The following is a 27,986-nucleotide window of genomic DNA, read 5'->3' on the forward strand; positions in this document are numbered from 1 at the left end:
CTATGGCTTGCAATCGGCATGCCTTTGTTGTTTTGTCGACATTCAGATGTGTGGTATTTAGTGATAAAGTGTTTGCGGAATGTCTCTTCAGGGTACTCAATCTGAAACGTTGCTTGAGTTGCAGTCTGGATTCTTAATTATACGCGAGATGCATTTCAAATGAAAACGCCCACAGATAACATTCGAGAGTTCCGAAACAATTGTTCATTGACCAACAAGTCATCCTTTGGATAAGCCAACCCACGCCATACATTCTCACACGTGGCATATGGTAGCACGGAGAAAGGAATGGCTCCAACAAGTTTGCTTATTGGGAAGTTGTATTTTTAGTACAGCTGGCACGGGTAAGGGGATGGTATGTAAATGTCACTTTCCAATCAACCAATCATCATTATCATCCCAAGATAGAAAGCACGCCACCTTTGAGACAAATAAGTCAGCACTTGCCCGACTGCAGGCATTTTATACAGTAGGCCTCTAAAGCTTATGTTAATACCATTAGACATGCCTGAGAGGAAATGGGATGCCTTGGCCTCTAATCTGATGACTTGACTTGAGGGAGGCAGGGTGAGGGGTTAGTGCCGCTTGTTTGCAAACACAGCCAAATGAGGCGTGTGGGCCAAGGGCCACCCAAACATGATACCCACCTTATTCACATGGCTCCTCACAGCCCCAGAGACTAGGTACTAAACAGCCCACATGCTGCATACACCGATTGCTGTGATGTCCAATCATGGTCTACATGCTCAACAACCACTGTGATAGCTTGCGGAGCCCGTGGCTATAGCTGACTATCGCCACCCATTTAACAAAGGGCACGTCCTGCTGCGACATGAATGGTAGAGTCGGAGGCATCAATCGTAGTCGAGCAACTACGCTATAGACCAACACGAAAAACATAGAACTTTACGTGGGAGATTGGAATTTTAAACACATATCTCAAAACCCAGCACACCTCTTGAGAAGAGGGTGAGTGGGGGCTAAGTGCAGGAACTCTATTGGCTGCCTCGCCACTTCCGCCACGCTGTCCCTGTTCCCTGTGTTGTCAGAAACGAGAGACCGGCTTGTTGTTCACCCTGATCCCTTTCCCATAACTCCCCTGTTTTAAGTTGGGTTTCCAACTTGTGGACTTTCACTTCCCCCGTGCTTCCACACTGCCACTGGGACACGCTGTCAAACACGAGAAGAAATAAATATACAGCGTGCGTTTAAACAAAAAATATAACGGATTGGTCCGCACAATGTGTGGACTTTGCGCATGATAATATGTAAAGAAAACAGGGGAATGTTTTTTTTTGTAAAATAGCTGGGGCTGCGTGGTCCGCTGCATGACGCTGTTTTTCGTGAGGGCCGCAGGAACGGGCCGAAGGCGACAGGCCAAGCAGACTCCGCACGTCGCTTGGACAAAAAACAAAAACTGCTGCACTCCGATATCCGCAGCTCTGATTAGCACTTTCGGCTACATATGGTAGGAAAGACGTTCAACGTACATACGTACGTGAATTGCGCTCAACGCTTAGCCTTTGTGAAACAAAACTAAACCGCCTAAAAGGTCACTTTTGTAGGTGCATAATCTCCCTTTAAACAAATACATTTCTCCATTGTTCTCTTTCTCATTGAGCCTTGCAGATTGCGAGATCCTCCAATGAATTTTCTCAATGTTTTGTGTGTGTTTAAAAGACCATCCCGCATATCAAACCCTCGTGGGGACAGAACGTGCATTGAAAAATGTTATTTTCCCTGCCTTGGTTAGACAAAAACAGCACAGCTACTTTTAACATTGTAAATACTGTGCTAATGGTAGCCGTGTGGTAAATATAAATCGTATTAAACTTTTATCTCAAGACATCTGTAGCCGAGAGAGGGACATGGAACTGCAAAACTGAATGGAGCTTTAAAAAAGAATTTGTGCACAAAACCACTAACTTCATAACCACACTTAATATGGAATGGCCACAACCAATATAAACATTCCTGCATATTATAAAATAAATATGCACATCCGATATGTGGGATCAGTGGTCACAGATAAACAAATACATTTGTAAGAGTAGTTTTCATCCTGAAGAAAGAACTGATCTACCACATTCCATGTTTAGCGGTTATCAGGAAAGCGTTTGCAACGTTTTATTTATTGCATGCCTTACCCTCATCAATAAATCGTAATAAAGTACTTTAAATGCTTCATGAAATTAACCATTTCCCACTCCAAGACTTCCGCAAGTTGCAAGGTAGGTTTCGTTCACCACTGAATCTCGGAATGCACAAGCAGTTAGCATGAATTTTATTTAGAAAGGCAGAGAGCCATTGTTTTTAAAGACATTGTACTAACTGCAGAGAACTGTAGTAGCACGACCGCACTCTGTGATAGCTGCAGCCAAACTGTCCCACGCAACCCCCCGCATGGCCTTGAGGGAGCCTCGGTACGTCTTCCGACTTGAAGACGTACCGATAAAGTTTTCCTTCCGATTCCGTTGTGATGATGGACACGTACGTGTGTGCACAAAAGCGCTAACTTAATAACCACACTTAATATAGAATGGCTCCAGGCAATATTCAAATGCATGCACATAACAAAAAAAAATATGCACATGTACATCATCGGAACAGAATCAAAAGAAAAACGGATGACGTACATGTAGGTATACGTCATCCCAATTGGGAAAGGGTTATTAACATTACTTGTCATATGGGTTTAAAGTTCTGCTGGAGGTGTTCTGTAAAAAAATATCCGAATGACATTGCCGGAAGTGTCGTGGACACATTAAATAATATCGCACGTTAATAAGACAAACCACAAGTGTTCTGTTCAACAGGGAAAATATATTATTTTAAAATGACAAGCAAACCCAAACCAACTTTACGGACAACATCCAAACGCACCGTAAAATTGACGTACTACATTTTTTTTAGAAATTACCATGACGTCATCCTTGAAGAATAATGCGTCCACACGTGGGGAAAAAAAACACACACTCTACAGTATTTTACCAAGTGGCTTCAGCCATAGTCCGCTCTGCAAGACAGTAAACATAAACTTAAAACATAAACATAGACAAAAAAGATACGTAAAAAAGACACGTGTATTTGTCGTGAACATGCACTGCAGTTCACAAAGTTTCAGTTCCTCATCAGCAGTGATTCCCTTCGGCTGTCAGGTCACCACGAGGAGCGAAGATAGTCCGTGGAGCAAAGTGACGGCTCGGTCCACACACGGGGGCTCTGTGGCCCGGCTCTTCAGGGCTTCCTCCCCAGATTTCACAAGACTTGCCCTGAAGTCTTCCAAATAGGCCTATAAGTTATTCTTGTTTTTTTACCTTTTTCTCTTTTAACTCCTTTCAACAACATCAGGCTTACACAAAAAAGTGAACGATATATAACCATGCTGTACTGAAAAACAAGCCCATTTTAACGACGGTGAAACGATGTGCTCTTTAAACTTGTGTACAATTGAATAACAACACCGACAGCATCTCCCACTGTTAGTCTGAGGCCACAGCAGCCAACGCAGCAGGAGCAGCAGGAGCAGCAGCAGCCTCCCCACCCCCTCTCCGGGCTGTGCCTCAAACAAACGCAACTTTCTCGTTGGCGCTGCCAGACGAGCCCCAGCGTCCAAGGGACCACGGCATCGGCTTGCGAATGCAGCTCGCGCCGCCCGCGCCGCCATCCGTCTTCTGCCCGCCGTAGACGTGGCCCCAGGAGGGCGCCAGCGAAGGCCACGCCGGGGGAGGCCTGCGCACTGGGCGGACGCACCCCAGCCTCTCGCACGCCGGGCAGCAGCAGCGGCGGCGGCGGCCTTCCCCAGGCGGCTCGCGGTGGGGCCAGCTGTACGGGAGGCGCCGCCGGGCACCGGCGTCGCGCCGGCGGCAGCGCGACTCGCTGCGCAGCATGCGCAGGGCGAGCACCACGAGCAGGGCGAGTGCCAGGGCGCCCGCCACGGGCACCGCTATGACGGCGGCGCGGAACCAGAGCTCGCGCGAGCCGTTCGCGTCCGACGGGGGCCACGCCGCGGGGAGGCCTCCGGCACCACGGCTGGGACCGCCGGCGCCCCGCGGCGCATGCTCTGCTGCTGCCGGACCACCGGTGGGGGGGGGGGGCAAGGGGGGGCAGCAGCAAGGGAGGAGGCGGAGTGAGAATAGCGGACGCGCACGTGGGCCCTGATATTGTGGTAGAAGCTAGAGATGGTGCACGTTTAGCAAGCGCAGTTCTGATATAAGCAACACTTCCTATATCACACTGATGGGGGAGGGGGAGGCAAAGGATAGATTCTGATACAAGCACACTTTGAATATCAGCACACATGGAATTGCTCCCAAAGCAGTGTGCTTGTGTTTGGCTACATGGTTTTATTTTATAATAATCTTGAAACCCAACCAACTTGTGTTTCATATAGACCATGTTGTTAATGCAACAATCATTGCTTCGTCAAATTTGTGGTCTTTGTTTGGATGTCACATGATCAACTACAGGCACTGCAGTGACCTCCAAGTCTCTCTGCACCCAGGATGAACTCATATACATCCACACATCAATACGGGCATGCACATGAGTAGTCTAACGTCTCTTTACATTGTTGCAACGAATGCTGTTGAGGGGCACAGGATAATTATGCGAGAGGGCGGTTTCTGCAATGTAATACCAAACTCGATATGAATCTTAGTCTGAGCTAACCCACAAGATACACAGACCAGGTTCAGGTGCATATCATATGATGCAATGCCTTGGAATTGAACCTCGGTCACTGGGGTCATAGCAGGGTTCTAACTATCATAGCACTGATGCACTCACATACCCACAAATGCACGCAAACGTGCACACACGAGCACCCATACACACGCGGAATGCAGGGTCTCAGCTAACCACACATTACTCTCCCTCCATTACCAGCAAGGTCACAGGAGACAAGAGCCATTAACCTTTGGGGGTTTTTAAGAATGACTTCCCCGACTTGTCCAAGCATCCTGCCGATGGATTTTTAACCCTTTACATTGAAGCTGCTAAACCGTGAATGAAACTGATCTGGGAAGCTACTATACCGTGCGTCATTGTTTTAGCAGCCATAATTAATAATAATAACATTGCCAAGTTGCGTAGCATGTCAGACGCGGTTGTTTTTCACATTTGTCAGGTCTACCAGCACAAATAACATAAAAATTATGTATTTTAAGAACAGTTTTTTTTAAATATATGATCCTTATGGCGGTACCCCGGGATAGCAAATAATACAAAATGGCCGAGGCAATTCAATATTTTATTTCTAGGACACTATTTTTTCGAGGGGTTTACTTAACTCCGCGACTGGAGTTCCAATCAATCCGAAATCAGTGCTACTCCGCGATGTCCAAACGCAGCGAGGACGATTTCGCTGAAACCCTGAACGCACCGTAGTGGTGCATCATGTACAGCTCGTCGAGATGAGCCGATTGCCGCATCGACGACCATCAGCAGACTAAAAATTACTGCATCACGGACATTATGCGAGAGCCGAGGTATTATGGTACCCCGGGGAACTGCCATAAGGTTCATATATATAATTTGCTATTAAAATCAATAAAACAAGCAGTTTAATAAAGTTTTTTTTTTAAGATCAAGAAGTCACCTTGGCTAAAGCCAATGCTGCGAGACACCAAACGGTAGCAACCATTTGACTGCCCATCAACATTGGTTTCACCACTTGCAGTGTTAATGCACTTTTTGTCGTTGTACGAAAGGTGTGGATGCTTTTGAATATTATGAGCAAAATCAAGATTGAAAGAAGATTGGCATCATAGCCAGAGCCATTGATGTCACCACACCTCTACCTGCAGTTGCTGCACAGTAGACACATGTCACCTCCAAGAAGGCAGCACATGGAACTTACAAACAACACTCGAATTTCATAGCAGCAACCCTTTTCTGGACTTTCCCATGTAATTGTATCATCAACTACAACCTAATTTGTGAAGTGGCAAATGAAGAATATTCCAGAACTCTCAGAGCGAGCAGTCTTATAAATTAAGTCGGGGACCAGCCTTGGAAGATGACATCACAGAACTACATCTGAATCACTTCAATCATCCTCTCTCATTCAACGATCAATGACGTGCCCATATATTCCCTATCAGCAGTGTTTGTCGTATAGTAATTCAGCCAAAAATGTGGGTGCTTTGGTCCGAGTTGGAATACATGAATGTAACAACAAAATACTGTATCATGACATTCATGTCCAGTCAACGTGGGAGCAAATTAATCTTATTGACGATCTAAACGTTTTTTCTCTCCAAAAGTATGTTATTGAACAATCACATCAGGTACACACAGAGGGCATGTATGGGAATTGACACCAATAGTATAGATACAATGCAAAGTATAACGATTATTACCAACGTTTTATATTTAGAACCTATCTATGCCATGTGTTTAAATAAACTCTACATCCCTGGTGTCTTATTCCTTAACTCAGATAAGCATGAGGTGCAGGGGTTATGATCTCTATGTATGTATGTATGTTGAACTTATTTCACACCATACATAGCCAGCTGGGCTAACCGTAGGTGCTGGGGAAGGACAACAAATTAAACACAACAATGGTGCAGTTCTCACCGGGGGTGTCTGCACGAGCCGGCAGTGCAGGCAGCCGGTCGCTCAGCGCGTTGTAGTTGCACATGTCGTCCTGGCAGCAGCGCACGACCGGCCAGCGGCCCGTGTGGTTGCGGGGGCGCGGCGCGTGGCACGGGTGCGGCGGCGAGGGCGACAGGGCCTCGATGCAGCCGTGCGCGAGCGGCGAGCGCGGGTCCGTGGGCTCCAACAGGCGACGGAAGCACACGGACATCTCCGACTTGCACATGTAGCCCGTGGGCACGCAGTGCGCCGCATCGCAGTAGCAGCGGATCTCGCCTGCATTCACAGTGATATCAGTGTCAGCATCACGGTGGCGAGATGTTATCTCCATCGCTCAACATAAAGGAGGTCGTGGGTTCCATCCGGAACCTGACTACTGTTGTATATTTGGAGTTTGCATGTTCTCCCCGCGGTCGTGTGGATTTTTCTCTGGGTCCTCCAGTTTTTCCCCTCCACATTTACAAAAAAAGCGTTTAGATTATTTGGCTGCTATAAATTGATAAGCCACTTTGTTGAGCTATCATTTGTGGCCAGGTCGCCTCTGAAAAAAGAGCTCTGTAGCTCAGTGGGCTTGACCTGGTAAAATAAAAAGTTGTACCTGTTTTGTGCAGTTGATCATCATAATTACCATCAATATCATCATCAGCACTTGGGCAAACCTAAACCGCATCAATTTCAGGAGCAAATGGAAAATAAAACAACTCTTTGTTCAGTGTGTGGTGACTGTGGTCGCACAGAACAGATCCTTGGAACAGATCATGACTCAATGGCTGATTCACAAATACGAAGGAGGCATCGTCACAGAGATACACTCCGCTAATTCCAGACGCAATCATCTGGTTCCACCACATCATGTATAATAATAGTTGTTGCTCTTCATCTACATCAGCCATACGAAGGAGGAGGTGGAGATTCACCAATACTTGAGCTGGATAAACTGTTGAAAGGTCATAGTTATGCATATCAATATGTAGGTTCTTGTAGTTGTGCTGCATAGCTCTCAGATACAGTTTTTGTGTTTATCTTGATACTGCAATTTCCTCCAAGATGAAGTAAATAAATAACGTCACCCAGCCAACAGCAGAAATCAGCAGCAAAAAGCAGCAGCTCACAATGCTGTATAATTGAGGGAAAATACGAGCTGCTTGCTCAATTACATTCCTGAAGAGGCTCCCAGCACCTGGAGCGTTGAAACGTCAGGCCCGAAAAACATGCAAGTACAACCCGCAACGCATCAGAGAGCTGTTTAAGTCATGGAGTTCGACTGGCAGGGCGATCATTTGACTATTTTTCAACTCCCGCGAGTGCAAAGTTTTCATTCACCAGACAGTCTATGCAGCATGTGCGGTCAGCTTGCCCTTAATACGCTTTGGTCAGAGCATGTATTTTTTGGTGGCTATAAGTAGTGCAAATTCCACATTATTATGGCAGGGTCCAGTCCTTTATCAGGACAACCACCGTTGGCTTCTAAAAAAAAATGTTTTTGCTGTTATACGTTTTCTACTCCGAGGCATAACTCCTTGGCCCAATGTCATTTAAGAGGTTATCCTCTGCCACACATTATGCTGCTTTTGTTCGCTGTGTAAAAGAGAGAGTGGTGCACTCAATGGGAAAGGTGTGTCAGAAGGGCCTACACTGGATGAAGCCTCCAGAGGAGTCCTCAATATAAAGTAGTTTGACCTACTCTTCAATGCTGGCCAGACATCTAGGAAGAGGATTACCCACACTTTACGCCACCAGAAGTGACCTGCTAATCGCAAAACTGGAGTATTCATGTTTACTGGTGGTTTGGCAGTGGGGGGGGGATTTTAAGGAGTCCTTCCCATTGTTTCGTATGTACGTTGACTTTCTTTTGTACCATGCGTAGCCACCCGTGCTAATAGGAGATGTGGGGGAAGGACAACAAACTAAACACAAAAAGCAATTCTAAATAAATGAGTTTTCAATCTATATGATAGCTTCAGTGGCTTCCTAATATTGGAAGGAAGAGCGTTCCAGACGGCCGCAGAAGTGCATCTGGAAACATATGCAGTAACCGTCTTTGTTCGATGGCGAACCAAAAGCCGCTGCGAGGATGATGGTAGTCCGTGTGTGATGGTTGATGCACCTTGACGAGATCACCAAGGTATTGTGGTTCATTTGTGGCAAGCACTGTGTGTGTAATGAGTGCAGCCTCATCATGCATTCGTTCGGGAATCATAAGCCAATGCAGCTTGGTGAGCACTGGACGGACATGATCGGATTTTGCAGTAACTGTCACGACATGCACCAAGGGATTTTATACACGCTGGACCTTGGTAATGTTTTTTTCCAGACGTCCTCTTGAGTAGTGAGTTGCAATCATTGAGCCTTGGCGATAGTATGTGACATGCCACTGTGATGGCTACGTTATAACTCAATAGTGGTCGAATGTGCTGGGAGATGGAATCAAACCGGCGACCTGTGGATATCAGGCACAGTGTGCTGAACAGTGCACCATGATGGCAGCACCTTAGCATGTTTTAATAAACATGCTATCGGTGTTGGGACTGAAAAATAACGTGCTCCAAGATTTACAATGACTCGAGTTTTCACAGCAGTAATTTGTGACCTCGCTGAGCAAATCAAATTATTTTTGTAAAGTTTCAACATTCTTGCACACTTAGGTATACTCTCACGGAAACACACAAACACCAACATTTTTGCAAGCTTCATTCTGTAAATGTCCCTTAACACAGTTTGGGTATTTTGGCTCGTGGAAGCAGTGCATACGTCATCATTTCACACTCTCCAGCTAAAACCATAAACAATGACACACGGGTGAGTGACTGAGTGTGACAAATGAATTTAGCATCCCAGAGCAAGAATTGTCCAAGTAAAATGTAAAACGTTCACACATTGCTATATAATTGTGAATGAAATATATAATACATGCCCAAGGTGTAGAGGAAGATGGGACACAAACATTCAACGTTTGTTAGGCAAACTTTAGTTATGTAAAATAAAAACTGGAAAAATAAAATTGGCAATGATAAAATGTGTTGTAAAATGTTATATTGCAAACTCAACACCAACGCTTACTTAAACTGATTTCCAATAATTAACAATGGACAATTTCAACAGATGTTTTGTATGTGCATAGTAATGACGTGAAACTTCTAACGCATTTGGTATGACAGAAGGTTACTGCCGAACGTTGTGATACAATGATTGTGCATTAATTGGCATTTGGTATTTCAATTGGTATTTGGTATTTAACAAATTCGAGATGTCAACTCCCTCGCCTGGTATACAGGAGGTCGTGAGTTCGATCCCAACCCTGATGCCTGCTGTATATTTGGAGTTTGCATGTTCTCTCCGTGGTCGCGTGGAGTTTTCTCCGGGTCTTGCAGTTTTCCCTCCACATTTACAAACATGCTTTTAGAGTGTTTGGCTGCAATACATTTCCGCGTGATTATCCACTTCGTTGAGCTATCATTTGTGGTCAGGTCGCTTCTGATAAATAGCTATATATCTCAGTGGGCCTTACGAGGCTTTCGTTGAATGTATGACTCACTGTTTGGCGCGCATAGCTTGCCACCTGCGAGAACGCTACGATCACCACACTCCGGAACATAAAGGTTTACGCAAAGAAAAGTAAATACCATAATAACTCCCAGCTTGACACTGAAACAAACAGAAAACAACCCAGCAGTGCCCTGTAACAGCGGAACATTGCATTCCTTTTGCTTGTGTTAAATAAGATTCGTTTACTTTGAAGGTATAGTATTACGCGAAATTAGGGTGTACGTTTATTTAGAAACCGTTTGTGATTTGAAAAAAAGAAATGCCAATGATTGCATGCTTCCCCCTTTTCATGTGAGATTAACGTTACGCTCGTGAAAAAAATCTTTAGCGCCAATGGACACTTTCAATCGATTTGCTGAAAGGAAGGAGAGGTTAAGGAGGAAAGAGAGTGATTGAGGAAGAGATATGGATGAGAAGCAGTGAGGAATGGAAAGAAAGCAAGAGTTATGGATCTAAAGTCTCGGCGAGAATACAGTCCACAGAAAACAAAGAAACACGCCGTGTTTGCATGTGTGAGTAGATGTATGTTTCTCTGCTGCAAGTAAGAGGAGAATATGAAGCAAACGGGGACATGGTCGGAATAATATTAGAGGGGCAAATTCTGAGATGATAAACCCACAGCATAGATAAGCAATATGTCTCGTTCATAGATCTGTCTGTCCACATAACAAAACAATCGTGTATTTTGCACAGTATGTCGGCCTCCCATTAGCCCGACAGCCTTCTGGGCGTGCATAATTTCAGCAGCATTGGTTCAATACAAGCAGACGGGTTATAACATCCAGGCTCATCAGCAGTCAAGCTTATGAGAACCAATGCCGGTGAATAAACCCACGTATATAAGGAACCCAATAACAGGAAACTAAGTGTACCAAGTCTGCCTGTTTGCTCAAATATTAATTCTTGATTGCCTACAAGCGACGAATGCAATTAAAAAAACTAAATAAGTTAACCGCTTGTCCTAAAACTTGATTTGAAGCTTTCGTGACTGTAGGAATTACTCTTTGGTTCTTTCGGTAAAGTCACATAGAAAGAAAATACATTAAATAATAGAATACGACGTTTCGATTGCAACACAAGCAACTGTCATCAGGTAGAACTAAATTGAGAGAGAGACAAAACACAGACACGGAGACACACAGATAGACACACAAGCAGAGAGACAACACACACACACACAGAGATACACAACATAGACACACAGAGACCCAATGCCTCTGTGTCGAGGCCTTACATAGAGAGAGAGGGGGGGTCTGCTGGATCAGCTGCTGGAGCAGAGAAAATGACATGTAATAATAGACATTGGTGTAATATCATCGACAGATCTATCTTATATAACATACACATTCCACTCTCATTATGTTTTGTTGATGATAGGGGTCGGATTTGAGGCTACAAAACTCGGAAGACATGACAATATGGCGTTATTATAGCAATAACTGGATTGGTGAAGTTCCAAAAAAACAACACATTAGCTTTAGAAAAGCAATCACCACAGTAAATGTTTGAGAAACTCAACATTCTTGCAACTGCAGGAGTCATTCCAAATAATAAATGTAATACAATTAATTAATAACATTATATATTAGTATTCTTGGTTCCTTCGATAAATTAAAAGCAAAAAAACCCACGACGTTTTGATCGCAACACAAGCGGTCTTCATCAGGTGTAGATTTAGATTTTTGTTTTCTATCGACGTGACTTTACCGAAAGAACCAAGAATATGAAATCCTGCAGGCACGAAAGTTTTAGGTCTAAATTATATATTAGTTCAAATTCCTAGGCATGTCATTTTACAGTGATTTTTGGGTGTTTTACATTATTATTTTAACTAATCACTCTCCTTACATTTACATGAGCGATTTAGTTATTTCAACATAATCTTTCACCAGGAATTGATATCCATGTATCTTATCCTTTGGTTCCCTCTGCAAGATGGATTCATCTCAATGTTCAGTTCAGTTTATTTCTGAAGTACCCCATGAGACAAGAAGCTCTTAAATCGGGTTTTATCAACAAAAACAACACCACTGCTTCCCCCGACAAACACAACATGTCACAATAAAATAAATCAATAATAAACAATAGCAGATAAGAGAGAAAAAAATGCTAGCAAATCATAATCGTTAAATAAAAATTAAGTTACATTTATCATCAAATACCATGCTGTATCTCTAATTAATTCTAATTTAAATCTGCCATGGTAATTATAATGCAGATAGCCTCAAACATAGCATTATAGTGGGAATAAAAAAACAGCATCATTAAAAACGTCGTGTAAAGCATGCACAAAAAGTAGTTGCTTACAGGCAAATTATATTTATACCTCGTCTAATGCTTTATACATTGGCAGCTAGACAAGAATTAACTTGAAAGTAGCAATGACTACAGACAACGCTTTGGCCAATATTCTTCCAGAGACGAGGGGCAGCCACCGAAAACGCTCGTTCGCCAAAACTTGTTTAATATCTAGGAACGTTCAACAGAAGGAATGATGAAATCCTCAGGTGAGGTCTGCCCTCCCGTCGTGTCAACAGATCCAACAAATATTCTGCCGAATTACAACTAAGGATATTGTAAATAAACAAGGCCTGGTGAATCGTTCTACAATCAATGGTCTCTCACCTCTTATTAATGTAAGGAATACCCTTTATGTAAAAATAACAAGTCAGTAATCCTTTTCCTGAACAGAAAAGCCTTACAAATTTGAATATTCTTTCAGGGGCAACTTGCATTTGGGTGTTGGGCCACTACTTGAACAAATACGAGTATAAACCAGTCACTGTTCTAATTCTTTCAAGAGATGTTTTTTTTCTTCCATAAAATGTAATTTTCATAGGGTTGAATGTCACTCAAGAGAGAGAGAGAGAACTCTGAAAGCCAGGAGATAATGCAATCCAGGCCTTCCCTGGATAAGTGTTTCAACCGAATGCAGGGCTTCTCAGTAACCCAGGAAATGGCACAGCGAACTCTGACATGCTCGCCCTAAGAGCCTGTTTCTTCTCTCGTGTGATTTGCTACTAAAATATCCCAAACCTTTTTTCATCGGAAGCCGAGACCAGCATGGCATGGGCCATTAGCAATCTTTTAGTCTGTGTGTGCATAGGCGTAACTGCCATCTATCCACACTAATGGCTAAAGCAAACCATTTTTCGTCATAGTTCTACTTGAATATTATGTCACCAAAGAAAATGTTGGTTGGTGAGCAGTGTGAAGTTTATGGCCCGCTGAAAGGTTCTTCCAATAATACTTGAAATATTACATTAATCATAATCATCAAACGCAAAGTCTAAAGTGTCCCCATACTCAATCATTTGGCAGTACTCACCTTTGTTGGCAGTACTGACCCAGTGGTGAAAATTAAACAATGTTATGGCAGGGGCCAAGCTATTTATATACCAACCACTTTTACACATTCTACAAAGTGCTGTTCATTATATCAACCAACTCAAGTATGATGAGTCAAGTCAATACCAACTCGAGATTTGAACTCCTGACCTTTCAATTGTGAGACAAGCACTGCCACAGCATCACCCAGGCCAGGCATAATTAACAATAATTATATTGTACTATACTCCACCCATCTCACATGTTTGTCCACCCATCTAAAAAGTATCCTGGTTACACAACTTGAAAATAACTGAACATTTTGACGAACCATTGAACGCTCTTCCTTCCGATATTAGGAAGCCACTGGGACTATTAACTTTTAAATCTAGATTTTAAATTAATTTCTTTACAACTGCTTTTAGTGTTTAGTTTGTTGTCCTTCCATTGCACCTGTGAATAGCACGGTTGGCCATGTACGGTGTGAAAGAAGTTCAACATACATATGTCTCTATTAAGAAAAATTACTTGGAGGCAAATGCAGTTTTGGAGAACTGAGAGTAAGTAAAGAATCGAGCTAACGTTTTGGAAAAGTCTTTGTGGGGAGGGTAAACAGTGAAGATAATGACTTGTCTCGGTGGCAATGTGAAGAAAATACTCTGGTAGCTAAGAGACAAGTGGAAAACGGGGAAAGCCATGCAAACTGTTTTTACCTCTCCTGCTTTTACTACTATAAATTACAATCTCACAGCTGAGGTTTACAACAAGCGTGAGCAGTCGGCGAGTAAAACAATAATTTTGTCCTTGAACAACCTTAACTCATAGAGGTGCTACAAATTTCGCCCGCCGAGCAATGTTCATCGACACCGCAAACTCCGCAGTGGTGGCCTCTCGAGGCGGTGTTTGCTGCACGTACTAAATTACTCGAGGCTGCGAAACGCTGGAAGAAAAACCCTCTAGATGTTTCCACGCTCGCACTTTATGTTCAAACTCTTTTCCCAAATCCTCACATTGACCCCCGCCAAAACTCCCCCAACCTTCTCCGCTCTTGCTGCATTACTAGTTCTGTTGGCTTCATGCAGGACTCATTGTTATTTTCCACATCTCACAGAGGCATCAAGCATCTTCATTGCCAGCAGGTGCGTTTGATAATGTATAGGGTTATCAAGAGATTCACGAGCTCTTCGAGCAAGGGGGACTTATACACACAGTTAGAGGGAAAATGTATATATAATAGACAATGTGTTGGGCAATGACCCTTCTTCATAACACATTGTTATGAAATAGGACCAATGCTCAAAATGTTACTTATTACATAATGATTCATTGACAAACGTGTTGTGTTCTTGTTATCTGTGCTTGTGCACCACTGCCAATGCAGTATCATCGAATACATTTCAAGGGATACATTGTACTGTACTCACAAGTACACCTGAACATGCATCTGCACTATGCAAAGCGAAAAAATATGAATTAAAAAATAAGTGTCCATATGGTGTGAATAGCAGATATCTCTTTAAATTCAAGTGACAAATCTGAAATATGTTGGTACATTCCTGACATACGTGTCACTCGTGTAATGCGAACAATAAACGCCTGATTTGAACCAGCCGTACAAGTGTGCACATAGCACGTAACAACTAAGTGGCATAATTGCGGTACAACAAATGTTAGCACAATGACATTGTCTGACCAGCTTAGAATAATTAATTTGGTGTAATCCACAAACACGGCAATCCAGGCGGTTTTGCCAATTTTCAATTAATAAATTGCGGTGAGCTAATATGACTGTCCAGAGCACTTGGTTCTGGAGCATAAAATATCTGCAGAACGTGTCAATACCTAGTGGCCTTTGGGTACACTTAGAACACATTTCTAAATATGTAATGGACCATACACAACAATTACATTGTGTTTACAAAACATGAGGTAAGAAAGAAAACAAAATAATTATTGTAATGTGCAGGTCCTCTTTCATGTTTTTTGTTTGTATATTTAGTGGATATGCATTCATTGGCTCAGATATAGCAAACGCAAATTGTTAAACGTTGCGTAAGAATACATTTGACTGGAGGAAAGTTTCATTCATAGCTAACTTAAGTTCTGACAATAAGGTGGTGCCTCACCAGAAATAGGATTTTACAGTCTTACTTAAAATCACCACATTCCTCATTATATGTTTTGTTTGTGCCAGTATGGTTTTTTTTTACATATTCAAAAATAGGCCCTCATTGCTATATCTGTTTTGGTGAGATTATACGCTGAGAGCACATAATCATATTTTATTTATTTGTTTACCCTGGCGAATTTCCCGATGATGCTGGATGTAATTACCAGCAAAACGTCGTACTCAAAAACTGTAAATGTTGTGGATTCACTCTTCAACACACCGGTGGGCTAAAGTAGTGAACTATTTTGTCTTTTGTCAACGTGACACTTTTTTGCTGATTGGCCGTGTCGGGTGGGGGAGGGTTACGACACATTTATAAATAACGCGATCTAACCCAAAAACGTTTATTATGAACTAGTGTCTTGCTTGTCATGTTTGGCAAATTCTTCTTTGAATAAATTCGCTTTTTGAGGAATGTGGAGAGCCCCGAGAAAATGGGGACAAACAAGGGAAGAACTAACCCAACACAGAGAAACAAAGAATGTACTTGCTGTACTGCCAACGACAAACGCCTCAACGGACTCTGCAGGAAGGGTGTCTCGGTCGAATGAGCTTGGCACGATCCACCAACTCAGCCTTTTAGACACTAGATCACAAGCATTTGTCCATATGCCCCGTTTTACCTTGCTGTGTGATGATGAGTTCAATACATTCTTGTTCGTATGATCAATACACCGTAATCATGTCTCCATATTTAACTCAATACATTGTGTTGTGCTCATGTTCTTAAGCACCCCAAGTACAATTGTGAAATCTCACTTTCTTATGCCAGAGATGACGATATTTCCAGAACCACCACCACCGACCTCCCATAAAGCGGTACAGTACTTGTTTGATCAATGCAAAGCCAATATCCAACCAAGATTTGAACTCGCAATCGTTCTTATTTTAAGTGATCCGACCACAGCGACACCTGGCAAAATTGTGCATAGGGTAGGTCTCCCAAATGGCTGTTTGGCAACGTATGGGGGAGACAGAGAGAAGGTGAATGTACCGAGAGAAAGCAAACAAAATCACTTGGCATTCCTGAGATGTTCATTCCACTTCGAATGGAGAATTAAGGCGCAGTGTTTACCATCCTGGCAAGTGAGGGGCTTTACTTCCTTCAAATTAGGTCTGCCCCCACGATCACCCTCCCAAGTGGAGTTTTGGAATTTTTTGCTGGGCACGTCGCTGCTACTGCAGTGGGCGCCTCGACGATGACTTGGTAAATAAAGTCCTCATGGTGTTTCGTAGGTCATAGCATTTTTTAAAAACAACAATTTTATTTTAAACTCAGGAGCCAATTTTTGCTGAAAGTTCTAACGTGATGGTGCCACAAGCATGAGGAAAATACATCGATGCAAATTAGTAGATCCACTGGTCGCTTTGGAAAGTGCACATTAAAACGTTGTGAAAAATATCACCATGCTCGTCTCATTAATACATCGCCAGTAGCTGACTCATGCATTTGAACAAATTAGGAACAGCGATATTCACGGCCATGGAAGAGCCCCTGATGATGATAAGAATCACATCATGAAGGCCTTGATATACATTCCATGGATGTTGAAGAATGTCGCAAAAGAGCTGTTGCCTCTGAGGCTGCAGCTGATATCCTGGCTAACTCTTCGATGTGAATGTAATTTACTTATTCATGCAAAGCCATGTAACATTTTATTTATTATTCATTAAAAAAATTAAGGGTGAGCCTTTACCACTAAATACATGTTTTATGCTCGTTGTGGGTGATTGCAGGAGACCATGTGGACAGCGTAGCAACAGAAGGGTGGTGATCAATAAAACCACAATTACAACACATCCCAGATGGCTTCGAGTTAGCTGGAATACACGAAGAACAAATATCCCTGTATGGCCAGATATAATGTTGGGGTAATTGCTGTTAGCAAGCGCCCACTCAGGCGTGTGTGGCGCACGAGGGTGTGGGTGGTAAACACGACCTTTGACCTCCCAATGCTGATGGTTACAAACCATGCAAAGGTACTAATTTGAGGCAGATTCGATCTAGGAAAGGCCCAGGACCAGTTCAGATATCTGTCACCAATGTTGGTTGTGAGTGGGAATCAAACTCAGGTCACCAGGGTTGGCAGTGCACTGCGCTAACCACGACACTATCATTCCCCAAACAAAAGCACACACTCACAAACACCCAGGCTACGTGCACACCCACACACAGCACACAGGAACCACATATCCAATACGTCCTTGTGGTAATTAATTGACCCATCATTCACCGCAGAGCCAGTGCGATGCTCCATTAGGGCACTGAAAGCACGTATTGCTCAGCACGCCAATAATGCATCCTGGGAAATTGACTATGTTTTAGATGGGGCATCCGGTGTGTCAATCTACGTCCTTTCTTTAACCAGGTAAGGGTCACTTCATATCCACTATATAATTCACAAGGGAAACCCATGCAACCATTGGCAATTATTAATTATAATAATGTACTGGTGGATGCATTTTTTTTTATTTCTGCATATTGTCTTGAACGTATTTCAATTGGTGATAATTGGTTATAAATAGAATGCATTTACAATTTAATATTTGGCACACTTGTGAATAACAAAGCATGAATAATCTCAGACATTACCGTGCCACAACTGGAATCAAATCATCCAGCTCTACTAAGTAAGGTGTCTAAAGGAGATAATGTAGCAAGTCGGTTCGCCGACCTATGCATGCACAGCAAGAATATTGTGTAATGCACAAATGAGAATTAAGGCAGCACAATTCTCTTGTTGGTAGCCCTGGACGAGTGTGGGACTTCACAAATTTGCATGGTGGGAGCCAGTTTATCCATTTTATGATTACTGTTGACTGTATAAAATTGGTAATCGTTTGATTCACCTGGAAGGATAACAACTGTAAATACGTTATTAAATGCTGTGTTTCACATTTTGTATACATTTCATAGTGTTAAGTAACCCATTGGCATTGTACGATTTGCTGGATATCAGCTTTAGTATAGCGATTTGTTTTAGTTTAAAATGAAAGCAGAAAGTACAACAGATTAAAGCCACGAGACCATCCTCAAGAGATATCCGTAAAGTCAAATAAATAAAACATTAAATACGTTTCATGTTCCGAAATTAATTTTATCGCTACCTTCTTTTTCTGCCAAACTGGCAATAACAAAAAACACAACATGTATAGAATAAGGAAGTACTTGTGGTATTGCTTAAAAATAGATCACACATTACATACACAGGAAAAAATATTACCCTTCTTTTTACAAACACCTTTTGTTTCTGAATGCAAGATATAACCTCCTAGACCGCACCTCCGATTACCATGGTTGGCTACGTATGGTGTGAAAGAGGTTCCACACACATACATAGCGCATAAACAATGCATAACTAGATTCTAAAGCCTGCATCAGTGTTTGCAAACAAAAGAGGAATGTATTGTATTTATGGTACTTAAATTGAAAAGTTACTTTCAAAACTATTTTGCATACAACGCAAATCCTATACTGTTACCTAGTTTACAAGAAGTTTATATTTCAATTACGAATTTTTGCATGGAATTACCTATGATTTATTCATGGAAATCCATCAGTCCATGAACTGTGTGGGCACAAAACTCTCAAATCATATGAAGTAGCACTGTGGCAGAGCAGCTGCCTCAGTCCATCATCCCTCCAGGGCAGATAAAATGAGGACAGTTTTTTGTGGGGAAAAACAACGGAGATTGTCCTTTGAGGATCGTGGAAAGTCCACCTTTGTTTCAGAGTAACTAATAGAGATGAGTACCTCCCCACGCACGAAGACGTGTTTGTTGGACCCTCATCCACACTGCATACCACCACCACTGCACAACTATACACACTATAATCACCCAGGAATGTCCTTAACGCTCGTGACGTCACTCCACATCGACCAGCCCCCCTCACTAATATTCATGAGCAGGTGACGTCCTCCAAATGGACACCCCCTCATTATTATTACCGATTATGAGCCAAGAATGCCTGTGTGCATCGCTCGTGACGTCACTGCACGTTCACCAGCCTCCCTCATTAATAATCATGAGCAGGTGACGTAACTCCACATCGAATCGCCCCCCTCATAAGGTGACGTCCTCCAAATGGACCCCCCCATTCATAATAATTAGCGGCTGACGTCACTCCACATGGGAGGACGAGGCGCCTCCTCCCCCCTCCTCGGCGTCAACATACAACCCTCACTACAAAGGCAGAACCCTCACGTCACGCGATCTCCGTAACGCTGTTGAGACATAGAAGTAAAAAGGTCGTCATGATGAACAACGGATTATAACCTTTAAATGAAATAGGTCTGTGTCACCACGCCATTACAAATTTCACACGAATGGATGCAATGAATATCACGTCGCGGTCTGCTTTTCGCTTGCAAGTTTCATATTTACTGCACTACACCCGTCTTTGGACGGGCAAAAGGCTAATGGATACATAGTGATCAAAGCTTCCCTTGTAAGAGTTTTATGAATACAATTTGGCACCCTACCTGGTTAGATGATGAGACAAACTCAAGCAACTAAAGCAGCTTCCCAGTCTATCATGATACAAGAGAGGGCCCCATTCGATGCCAGAGCTGTTTTCTGCATTCAAAGTTTAGGATGACAAACGTCGTTGCACCCCTCAATAATTGTGGCCACAACAACCACCAGTCTTTAATATTGTCCGATGTCCGTGTATCTGAATTTTAGATTAGGTACGTTCAAGCAGCTCAGATCAATGCTAATTTTACACCCAAAGTCTTGATTTATTACAGTATATAATTAGGTGATTTATTGTCTCCTGATATTCTACCCTTACACTGCACAGATAAAATTGTGATGTGCTTCGACTAAAAATAAAGACTCGTTTCGAGCACACGTCTAGAAGAGCATTTTCAACCAAAAGCATTTTGAGGATAAACAGTGGAAACAACTCCACAATGTAAGCCATTCAATCAAGCATCCACAAGCAACACATCCGCACAAGCAGCGTACGTTAATTTCACAAAACACATATAGTTTACTTGCAATATGTATATTGAGTTACTCCAATGATAAACGTAAAAACGAAGGGCCTAAAATTAGGATTTTTTTTCCTTCAGAAAATCCTAATACAATCAGTTGTGTCGGCATCATTTGAATATATATTTTTGAACTGACGTATTTTATTAGTTAGGCACGTTATTTTTTTTTATCTTGTGTGGCTTATTTAATATTCTGCCTGGTGGCTGTGATCTTCTTGCCTTTTCATGTTCAACACAGCTCCCATTGTGCGCCGCACAGGTAGGGTTCTCCGTTCCGTGTGGTCTGGCTCTTTTCACTGGAGCCATTTCTCAACGTTTTCACGGCAGGAAATTCCAGCCCACAAACTTGAACCGAATGAAACACTTACGTGCCCCAAAGGAAAATATAGTACCATTTTCCTTTTCCCACTTCCATAAAAGTGTACTTGTTTTCCTGAAAGCGTTTGCTTGGTGTGGATTTTGTTCTCTCGTGCGAACGCCGAGCACCAACGCCCGCTAAGCGGAAGGGCAATGGATTTTTTATGCAGTACTCGCGCTACTGTAACGCGCTGCCTTCCTTGGGACGCTGACCTCTGTATCAACAATCCCCTGAATCCACAATCACCCAGCCGGTGCTGCCAAGGGAAATGAGTTACGACGTGGGCCACAAGCTGAATCTGGAAGGAAAGTTAGAGCAGCTATGCTCGTTCCAGCCCCACCGCACGTCACAACCGCACGCTCACAACTCCGTGTCGTCACGCTTGACAAGCAGCCACAGTAAACATTAGAACAGTTACTTTTCATTAGAACGTTTTATTCGTTTTCTGCTAATTGCAGGATTTTGGCAATTAAAAAAAATACCTTTGCACGCTCTGAAAATTATATATATATACACATATTTAAAAAAAAACATGCTGCGAGAGAACAGAGCGTTATTTTGTCGGAAAATCACTGCCCGCCACTCCGGCGGCGGCGGTAGCCACAAGCTTGGACGCGGTTAGCGTCACATAAATCACGCGTGGTGCCCACTGTCCAGGTCAGGCTCGCTAAAAGGAGGGCGGCATGTGCTGTTCATCAGTTTCACACTTGCATGGAACAATTACTGGCCCAGCACACCACACAGTGCAGCAGAGAAAACGTTGACAATCATTCAGAGTTAAACTTAATGTCGCACGGCACAGTAGCTGGAGTACTGTATGGCTCCATGAAAAAAAATGGTTGTGGCTGGGTGGAAGAGGGAGTTCATGTCCAGGATTGCAGTCAGTGGTACTGGTAGCCCGACTTGAAGCTCTTCTTGGAAACGTCAAATCAAGTGAGGTGTTCACATTTAGCGAGTTATCGTGGGTGGATCATTGCTAATATGTTTAGCATGCTGCGTAATGGTGATTCAAAGTCGATGTCAAGCCATGGCTAAAATCAGTGGCAATGTATGCATGTATTTTGAACTTTTTTCACACCGTACGTAGCCAACCGTGCTAATCGGAGATGTGGGGAAAGGGCAACAAACTAAACACAAAAAGCAGTTGTAAAAAATGAATTTTCAATCTGGATTTCAAAGTTCATAGCTCCAGAAGCTTCCTAATATCGGAAGGAAGAGCGTTTCAGATGGCCGCAGAAGCGCATCTGAAAGCGGGCGATGCAGTGACCGCCTTTGTTCGACCAGCAGCCAAAAGACGCTGCTGCGAGGATGAAAAGTAATATCAGAACTGGTCCTGATTCCTTCCCCCCTCACCAACACGCACTGACCAGTGTGGAGAAATTAGGTCCTCTCATTAATCCCAATGGCAAAAGTCGTAACTACATTCCATCATAAGGTAATTTTGTAAGCTCAAAATTCATCTGGGCCATATAAAATGGCTGAATTTGCCATATTCTACATTTACGCAGTAAATAATTCACTCGAAAGATGATGTATTGGTTCTGATGAGATACACCCAATGAGTACTGTAAAACGAAGATAAAAGTAGACAAAATGTGGAATTTACACAGCTGACTCAGGGATGCCTAGGGAAATGAGCACCACCGCACGTGTTTACATGGAGACTTTATGGTTACACTAACCCCTGCACTTTAGAAAAAGTTTGGTTAAAAAAAATCTGTTGAGATTACAAAGTTATTACCACCCCACCCAAACATTGCTGGCAATGTGCGTGTACTATGTACTGTATATGCTATTCAGAATGAATAGCATGCTGTCAAGAATCGTATCCGTAAAGATAATAGCGATCCCAAAAGCTAAACCACTGAAACCGATATCTGAATAGGCTTCCAATCCAACCGGCAATTAAAGCTCCCGACACAAGGACAAAAAGTCACCAGCACTGAGCATCCAGCGCATGTCCATTTTCAACTTAACCAACCAGAAAAACAAACTCGATTGGTATAAAATAGCCCACACAATATTCCCCGCCATAAAAACATGGACTTTCTACCAACGGTGACAGATGAGCAATGCCAAGGACTAATTTGATTGCGGGGACGTTGAGTACTCGATGAACAAACATTATTCCAATGGGCTGCGTATGGTTATAACTTGTTCCTTTAGCTACCTTTTCACACGAGAGTAGATCTGCTTCCGACTGAATCCTGACAATCTAACACATTCTGGGATGTCACTGTGCAGTGCCAGCCCTAGAGAGGCACGGCGTGTGGTGTAGCGACATCGCGGATAACACAAGGGTGTGAGTGTAGTACCGGCCCTAGAGGGGCCCGGTGAGCGCTGATTGATAGCGCTAGATGGCACCATGCTTGGCGTGCAGTGCCAGCCCTACAGGACAGGGTGTGGGAGTGCTGGCCGTAGGAACGAAGTTGCTAAAGGCCATGGCACTCTGGTTGACCCGAGAGGACACGTGACCAGTTAAGTCTACAAAGGGACCCCAAGTGGGGGCTAGGGGGGTCACATGGTTGGGATCCAAATCCTGCCCGAGGATTCTGGAAGGTGGTCGTGGCCAAGGGCAGAGCCAGCCATGCCGCATAGAATATAAGCCGGGTCTCGATAGGGACCAGGGTTGTTGTTGTTGTTCATCCTGAAAGAAACCTTCGTCTACGTTCTCCGTTCAACGAGTCTCCAACACGTGGACCTGGACCCGAGCTGTTGGGCCCGGTCCGTAGTAGCTAGTTATGTTGTAACTAGTGTAATTAGGTTGGTGGTCACCACCACAGGTTGTTATTCTGTTAAGGGGGAAGTTACCCCATGTGTTGGAGTTAAATAAATGTGTTGCCTCCAAATATACATCTGCGACTCAGTTGAACTCACTACAGTAGTAATAATTGTATCACCCTAGGTGGGATAATGGGCTGAGTCTGCCACTAACCGGAATGAACTTTGCAACCATTAAATTGTGAGTTGAGCACTTTGCCACGGATATTATTCCAATATACTCTACATAAGTGAACAATTCGTGCCTTAGCCCTGATGTTTTAAAATATTGTGCCATCACATTAATCTGTCACACATCTTGAGACATCGTTAAACGTAAATACAGTATAAAACTATTTGCTAGAAATAAAATGTAATTTCTGACATGCAGTGCACTGCAGCATTGCAGTATTTATGAATGCAGCTTTTAAGACCATTCCAAAAGAGCATGAAATCGGCTGTGTGTCTCTCACCAACGACAGCTCTCTTCATTCACTCTGATGACATCTGCAAAGTGTCTGGAATTGGGACCGTTTCAAATTCACTCTGGCAGGCTCACTCAACAAAAAGAAAAAGTGTTTTTATGTCTCAGATAGAATTCCTTAAAGCTGAAGTCTAGACAACCAGATGAGAGGGGAACATTTTCAGTATTGTGACATTATTTTTTGATAATTTTTTTAAAATAAACAAGTACTGTTCAACCTCACAGGCAGCTATTCTGATGTTGGAAATTCCACATTACTATGGAGGGGGCTGCCACGGTTTCTCCATAGACAACCTCAGAGAGATTATAGGCTGAGTCAACCATCGGCTGGGATTTAAACTCACGTCTTCGCAAATTGTGAGCCACGAAGAAGCATCACCAGATCAGGCATTATTATTATTATTGTTCCTGTACTATATCATACATTTTCAGGCCAGACATTACAGAGCCCGTCTGGAGCCAGGCTGATTGAGGGAAGACTATACACACGCCCCTGCAAGATATCGACTGGGCTGAGAGTGCACACCTCCCCTGCATTTCAAAGGGCAGCGATGCAGGCATAGAGCGTAATGAGCCACGGCAGGGAGGAGACACCAAGCCAATGTAATGTTCCGCTGTCAATTACAACACGGAGCCAATCAATCTCTGTTTTTGTCTCTACAACGCAGGGCATTGATTTTACAACAATTTGCATTACTTAAAGGTGGAGAGAAAAAACTTGGGATTTTTTATAAAATCTTTAAGTAATTGAATAACAAACTAGATTCGAAGCTTTCGTGACTGCAGGAATTACTCTTTGGTTCTTTCGGTAATGTCACGTAGAAATAAATAAAATAAAATAATAATTGAATACGACGTTTCGATTGCAACACAAGCAACCATCATCAGGTACAAATGAATGAGAAAACAAACATAGTAAACTTGGAAATATAGTTCAATACAACACAGAGAGTCGGCCAACAAAACAGTCAACACCCCACCTGGCTGATTACGTTCATCCAAAGATTACTACATTTGAGAGAGAGACAAAACATAGACACGGAGACACACAGACACAAGCAGGGAGAGACTCCTACAGAGACAAACAGAGAGAGACACACACATAGGCACAAAGAAAGACGTCTCTGTGTCGAGGCCTTAAATAGAGAGAGGGGGGGGGCAGAGGGGGAGTTGTGTGGAATTACTGCCCATAGGTGACGGACGAGCTGGACACTGGACTTCTAAACAAACAAGCACGGAGCGTTGTGTGGAATTACTGCCCATAGCGGCCGGAGGAGAGAATGGACCCATTAACAAGCACGGTAGAATGCTAATTTAGTAAAGTTATGAAGTGGAATGCAATGCAACACAGAGAGTCGGTTACCACACAGTTAACGCATAGCCTGGTTGATTACGTTCTTCCACAGATTGCTAAATTAGAAGTTAAGTGTGAAACAAACAAGCACGGCAAACCCTCCCCGTAGAGGTGTTTCAAACTCGATTCGAAGCTTTCGTGACTGCAGGAATTACTCTTTGTTATGGGCATTATTAGTATACTATTTTTCTTAGTATATTAACATGAGTGGAAGACAAATTGACCCTGTGATGCATTAAATCATTAAGTTATTTTGAACGCACTGTCCCAATAATCAATCTAGAGGATGTACAGCACAGTAGTATCAAAGTCAAGGCAACGTGTCGCTGCCTAAACCGATGGTGCTCATCTTCTTTGACAGTCCTGAGCCTGTGATTGAAACTCCACCTTCACATGGCAAGGTCCATTCCATCCAGAGCCACACCACTGTTGACTTCCGAGAAAAAGGTCGTACTTGTATACGCTGCATTGTAAATGCAGCGCCTCGCGTCCATGTACATTAGTAGCACTCGATATGTAAAAAAAAAATAAAACTTTTGTTCGTCAATGTGTTAAAGTGTAATCAATTGTTGAACATTTTATATATTCAGGATTATTTTGGCTATTTTTGGACTATATAATATTGATATTCCTAAAAAGTCACTTGATTATGATATATAATGTAATATTGTTCAGAAAATTATAAATGTAAAATGGTTGTGCCAGTAGTTCTGTCATTATTAATTCAAAATCAAATAGCATTTTAAGCCAACTTTACTGTCAGTGATTTTCATATATTTTACACTTGCTAATGTTGGCATACCCATGCGATGAGTAAGTAAACAAAGTGCATCCCGCACATGATTGAAAAAAATTGACATGTACATATTTTTCTTTGGAAGTTGACACTGAGGCAAACTGCATTGCACAAGATCCAACGACACACTAAAAAACCGGTTCAGTCATCGGAGTATTTCTAATCATTTCATAGTCTGTACAAATGACTTCCTTAACAATACATCATGACCAGATGACAACGCACTGAGACTAATCTCTCGGAGTAGAATTAATAATAGAATAAGAGTTGTATTTGCATAAACGCTACTCTTACCATTAAAACCCGCACCTAATACTAACCCGATCCCTAAAATGACACATTTCACTAAGTTACCCACAAAATCTGAACTCTTTTCTAAACACGAGTCATGTGCAGACACATGAATCGTAACGTTTGCAATCTTCTATAAATCCACTGTTGCATGAAGGCTGCCCACAACATGTCGATCGTGGGTGCTATTGATTGACCAAACCTCACGACACAGGTGAGTGAAGCTTCGCCACTGACGCATTTTGGATAGGGTTTGTATTTTATTTTAGCACAGTGTATTTCAATCGGTGTCTAGAATACATTACTATGCACTCTTAAGCGCACATCCGCGGAACCGCATATATATACAGAGAACTAAAGTCACCAACAAGCACGGAAGTGAGTACTGTGCTGCATGACAGCTCATTTTCAGCCTCTAGATTGTTAGACAGCAGCTGTCAGCGAGCATCTATGAATAAGGGGAACACGGCTGCCAACTCATACTTCAACAGCGCCGATGCCCATGACACTACTACTGCTGCAGCAGGCACTTTAGATGTAATGCCGAGTCAACCGAAGGATGATCGAGTTCACATTCAAACACAGACGCAACAGATCCCTGTTGTATATACTGGTGTGGTACCTGGATTTTGTATGACTGCGTCTCATATCGTGTCACAAAGACACCCCGGCATAGCCTACACAGCCTGTTGCGCAAGTAATGTTCGGTAGCATCTATTCACGGCGCACGAGGGGACGCGATGTGGGTCAGAACCACACCGCGGCCGCCTTTGTCTCCCTAGTGGTGATGTTAACAACAAACCACCCAGACACTCGTGAAAGGACGACGCCGACCATGGAGAGGCGCAGGCACGGCCAGGTATCATTCGCCGTGGCTGGGAATCGAACTCGGGTGGCCGGGTATTCGAAGCACTGCACCACCGCTGCCCACAGGGAATGCACGCGGAGCTGCACGTGCGCGCTCGGTACTTGTTGCGGTACCTTTAGTCGCGGCCAGGAGGAGGGTGAACACATCCAGATGCAGCCAGACGTAGCAGAACCCAAGCAGTCGCTCCATTGCGGCGGCCTCCGCGGAGAGCGCTCACGGCTGGCTCTCCGCGCCTCGGAGTCGACACAGAAGCGTGAGAGATAGCAACGTCCCGATCTACCCGCAGCGTATTCCTCCTCCTCCTGAGCCCAGCTGATAGCGATACACGCGTACAGCCCTGGCCGGGCGTTTAGAGGCTCCCCGCACGAACTCTGCCGTGATTGCGCGAAAGCGTGGCTTGCTGAAACTGAACTAACAACACGCCACTTTCAA

General features: G+C 43.2%; 1 protein-coding gene across 2 annotated transcripts; it reads right to left on the minus strand.

The window, feature by feature from the left end:
• Positions 1 to 418: 418 nt before the first annotated feature.
• LOC144937909 (BMP and activin membrane-bound inhibitor homolog) lies at positions 419 to 27,986 on the minus strand. Of its 2 annotated transcripts, none has more exons than XM_078865635.1 (3): positions 27,668 to 27,986; positions 6,583 to 6,876; positions 419 to 4,066 (listed from the first exon to the last, which is right to left on the minus strand). In XM_078865635.1, exons 1-3 carry the CDS (start codon positions 27,741 to 27,743, stop codon positions 3,564 to 3,566), a joined length of 873 nt encoding a protein of 290 aa, XP_078721761.1. In that variant the 5' UTR covers positions 27,744 to 27,986; the 3' UTR covers positions 419 to 3,563. The 2 variants fall into 2 exon arrangements, with proteins under 2 accessions (XP_078721761.1, XP_078721674.1); XM_078865548.1 differs by having other exon boundaries at positions 419 to 4,069.

This window comes from Lampetra fluviatilis, chromosome 1 (genome assembly GCF_964198595.1).
Source record: "Lampetra fluviatilis chromosome 1, kcLamFluv1.1, whole genome shotgun sequence".
Classification (NCBI taxonomy): domain Eukaryota; kingdom Metazoa; phylum Chordata; class Hyperoartia; order Petromyzontiformes; family Petromyzontidae; genus Lampetra; species Lampetra fluviatilis.

Excerpts from the sequence above, each read along its gene's own strand:
- LOC144937909 (XM_078865548.1), bottom strand. The coding sequence starts at position 27,743 with ATGGAGCGACTGCTTGGGTTCTGCTACGTCTGGCTGCATCTGGATGTG. Across the intron at positions 6,877-27,667 it reads CCTCCTGGCCGCGACTAAAG|GCGAGATCCGCTGCTACTGC; the intron begins GTACCGCAACAA and ends CTGTGAATGCAG. Across the intron at positions 4,070-6,582 it reads GGCTCGTGCAGACACCCCCG|CAGCAGAGCATGCGCCGCGG; the intron begins GTGAGAACTGCA and ends GTGGTCCGGCAG.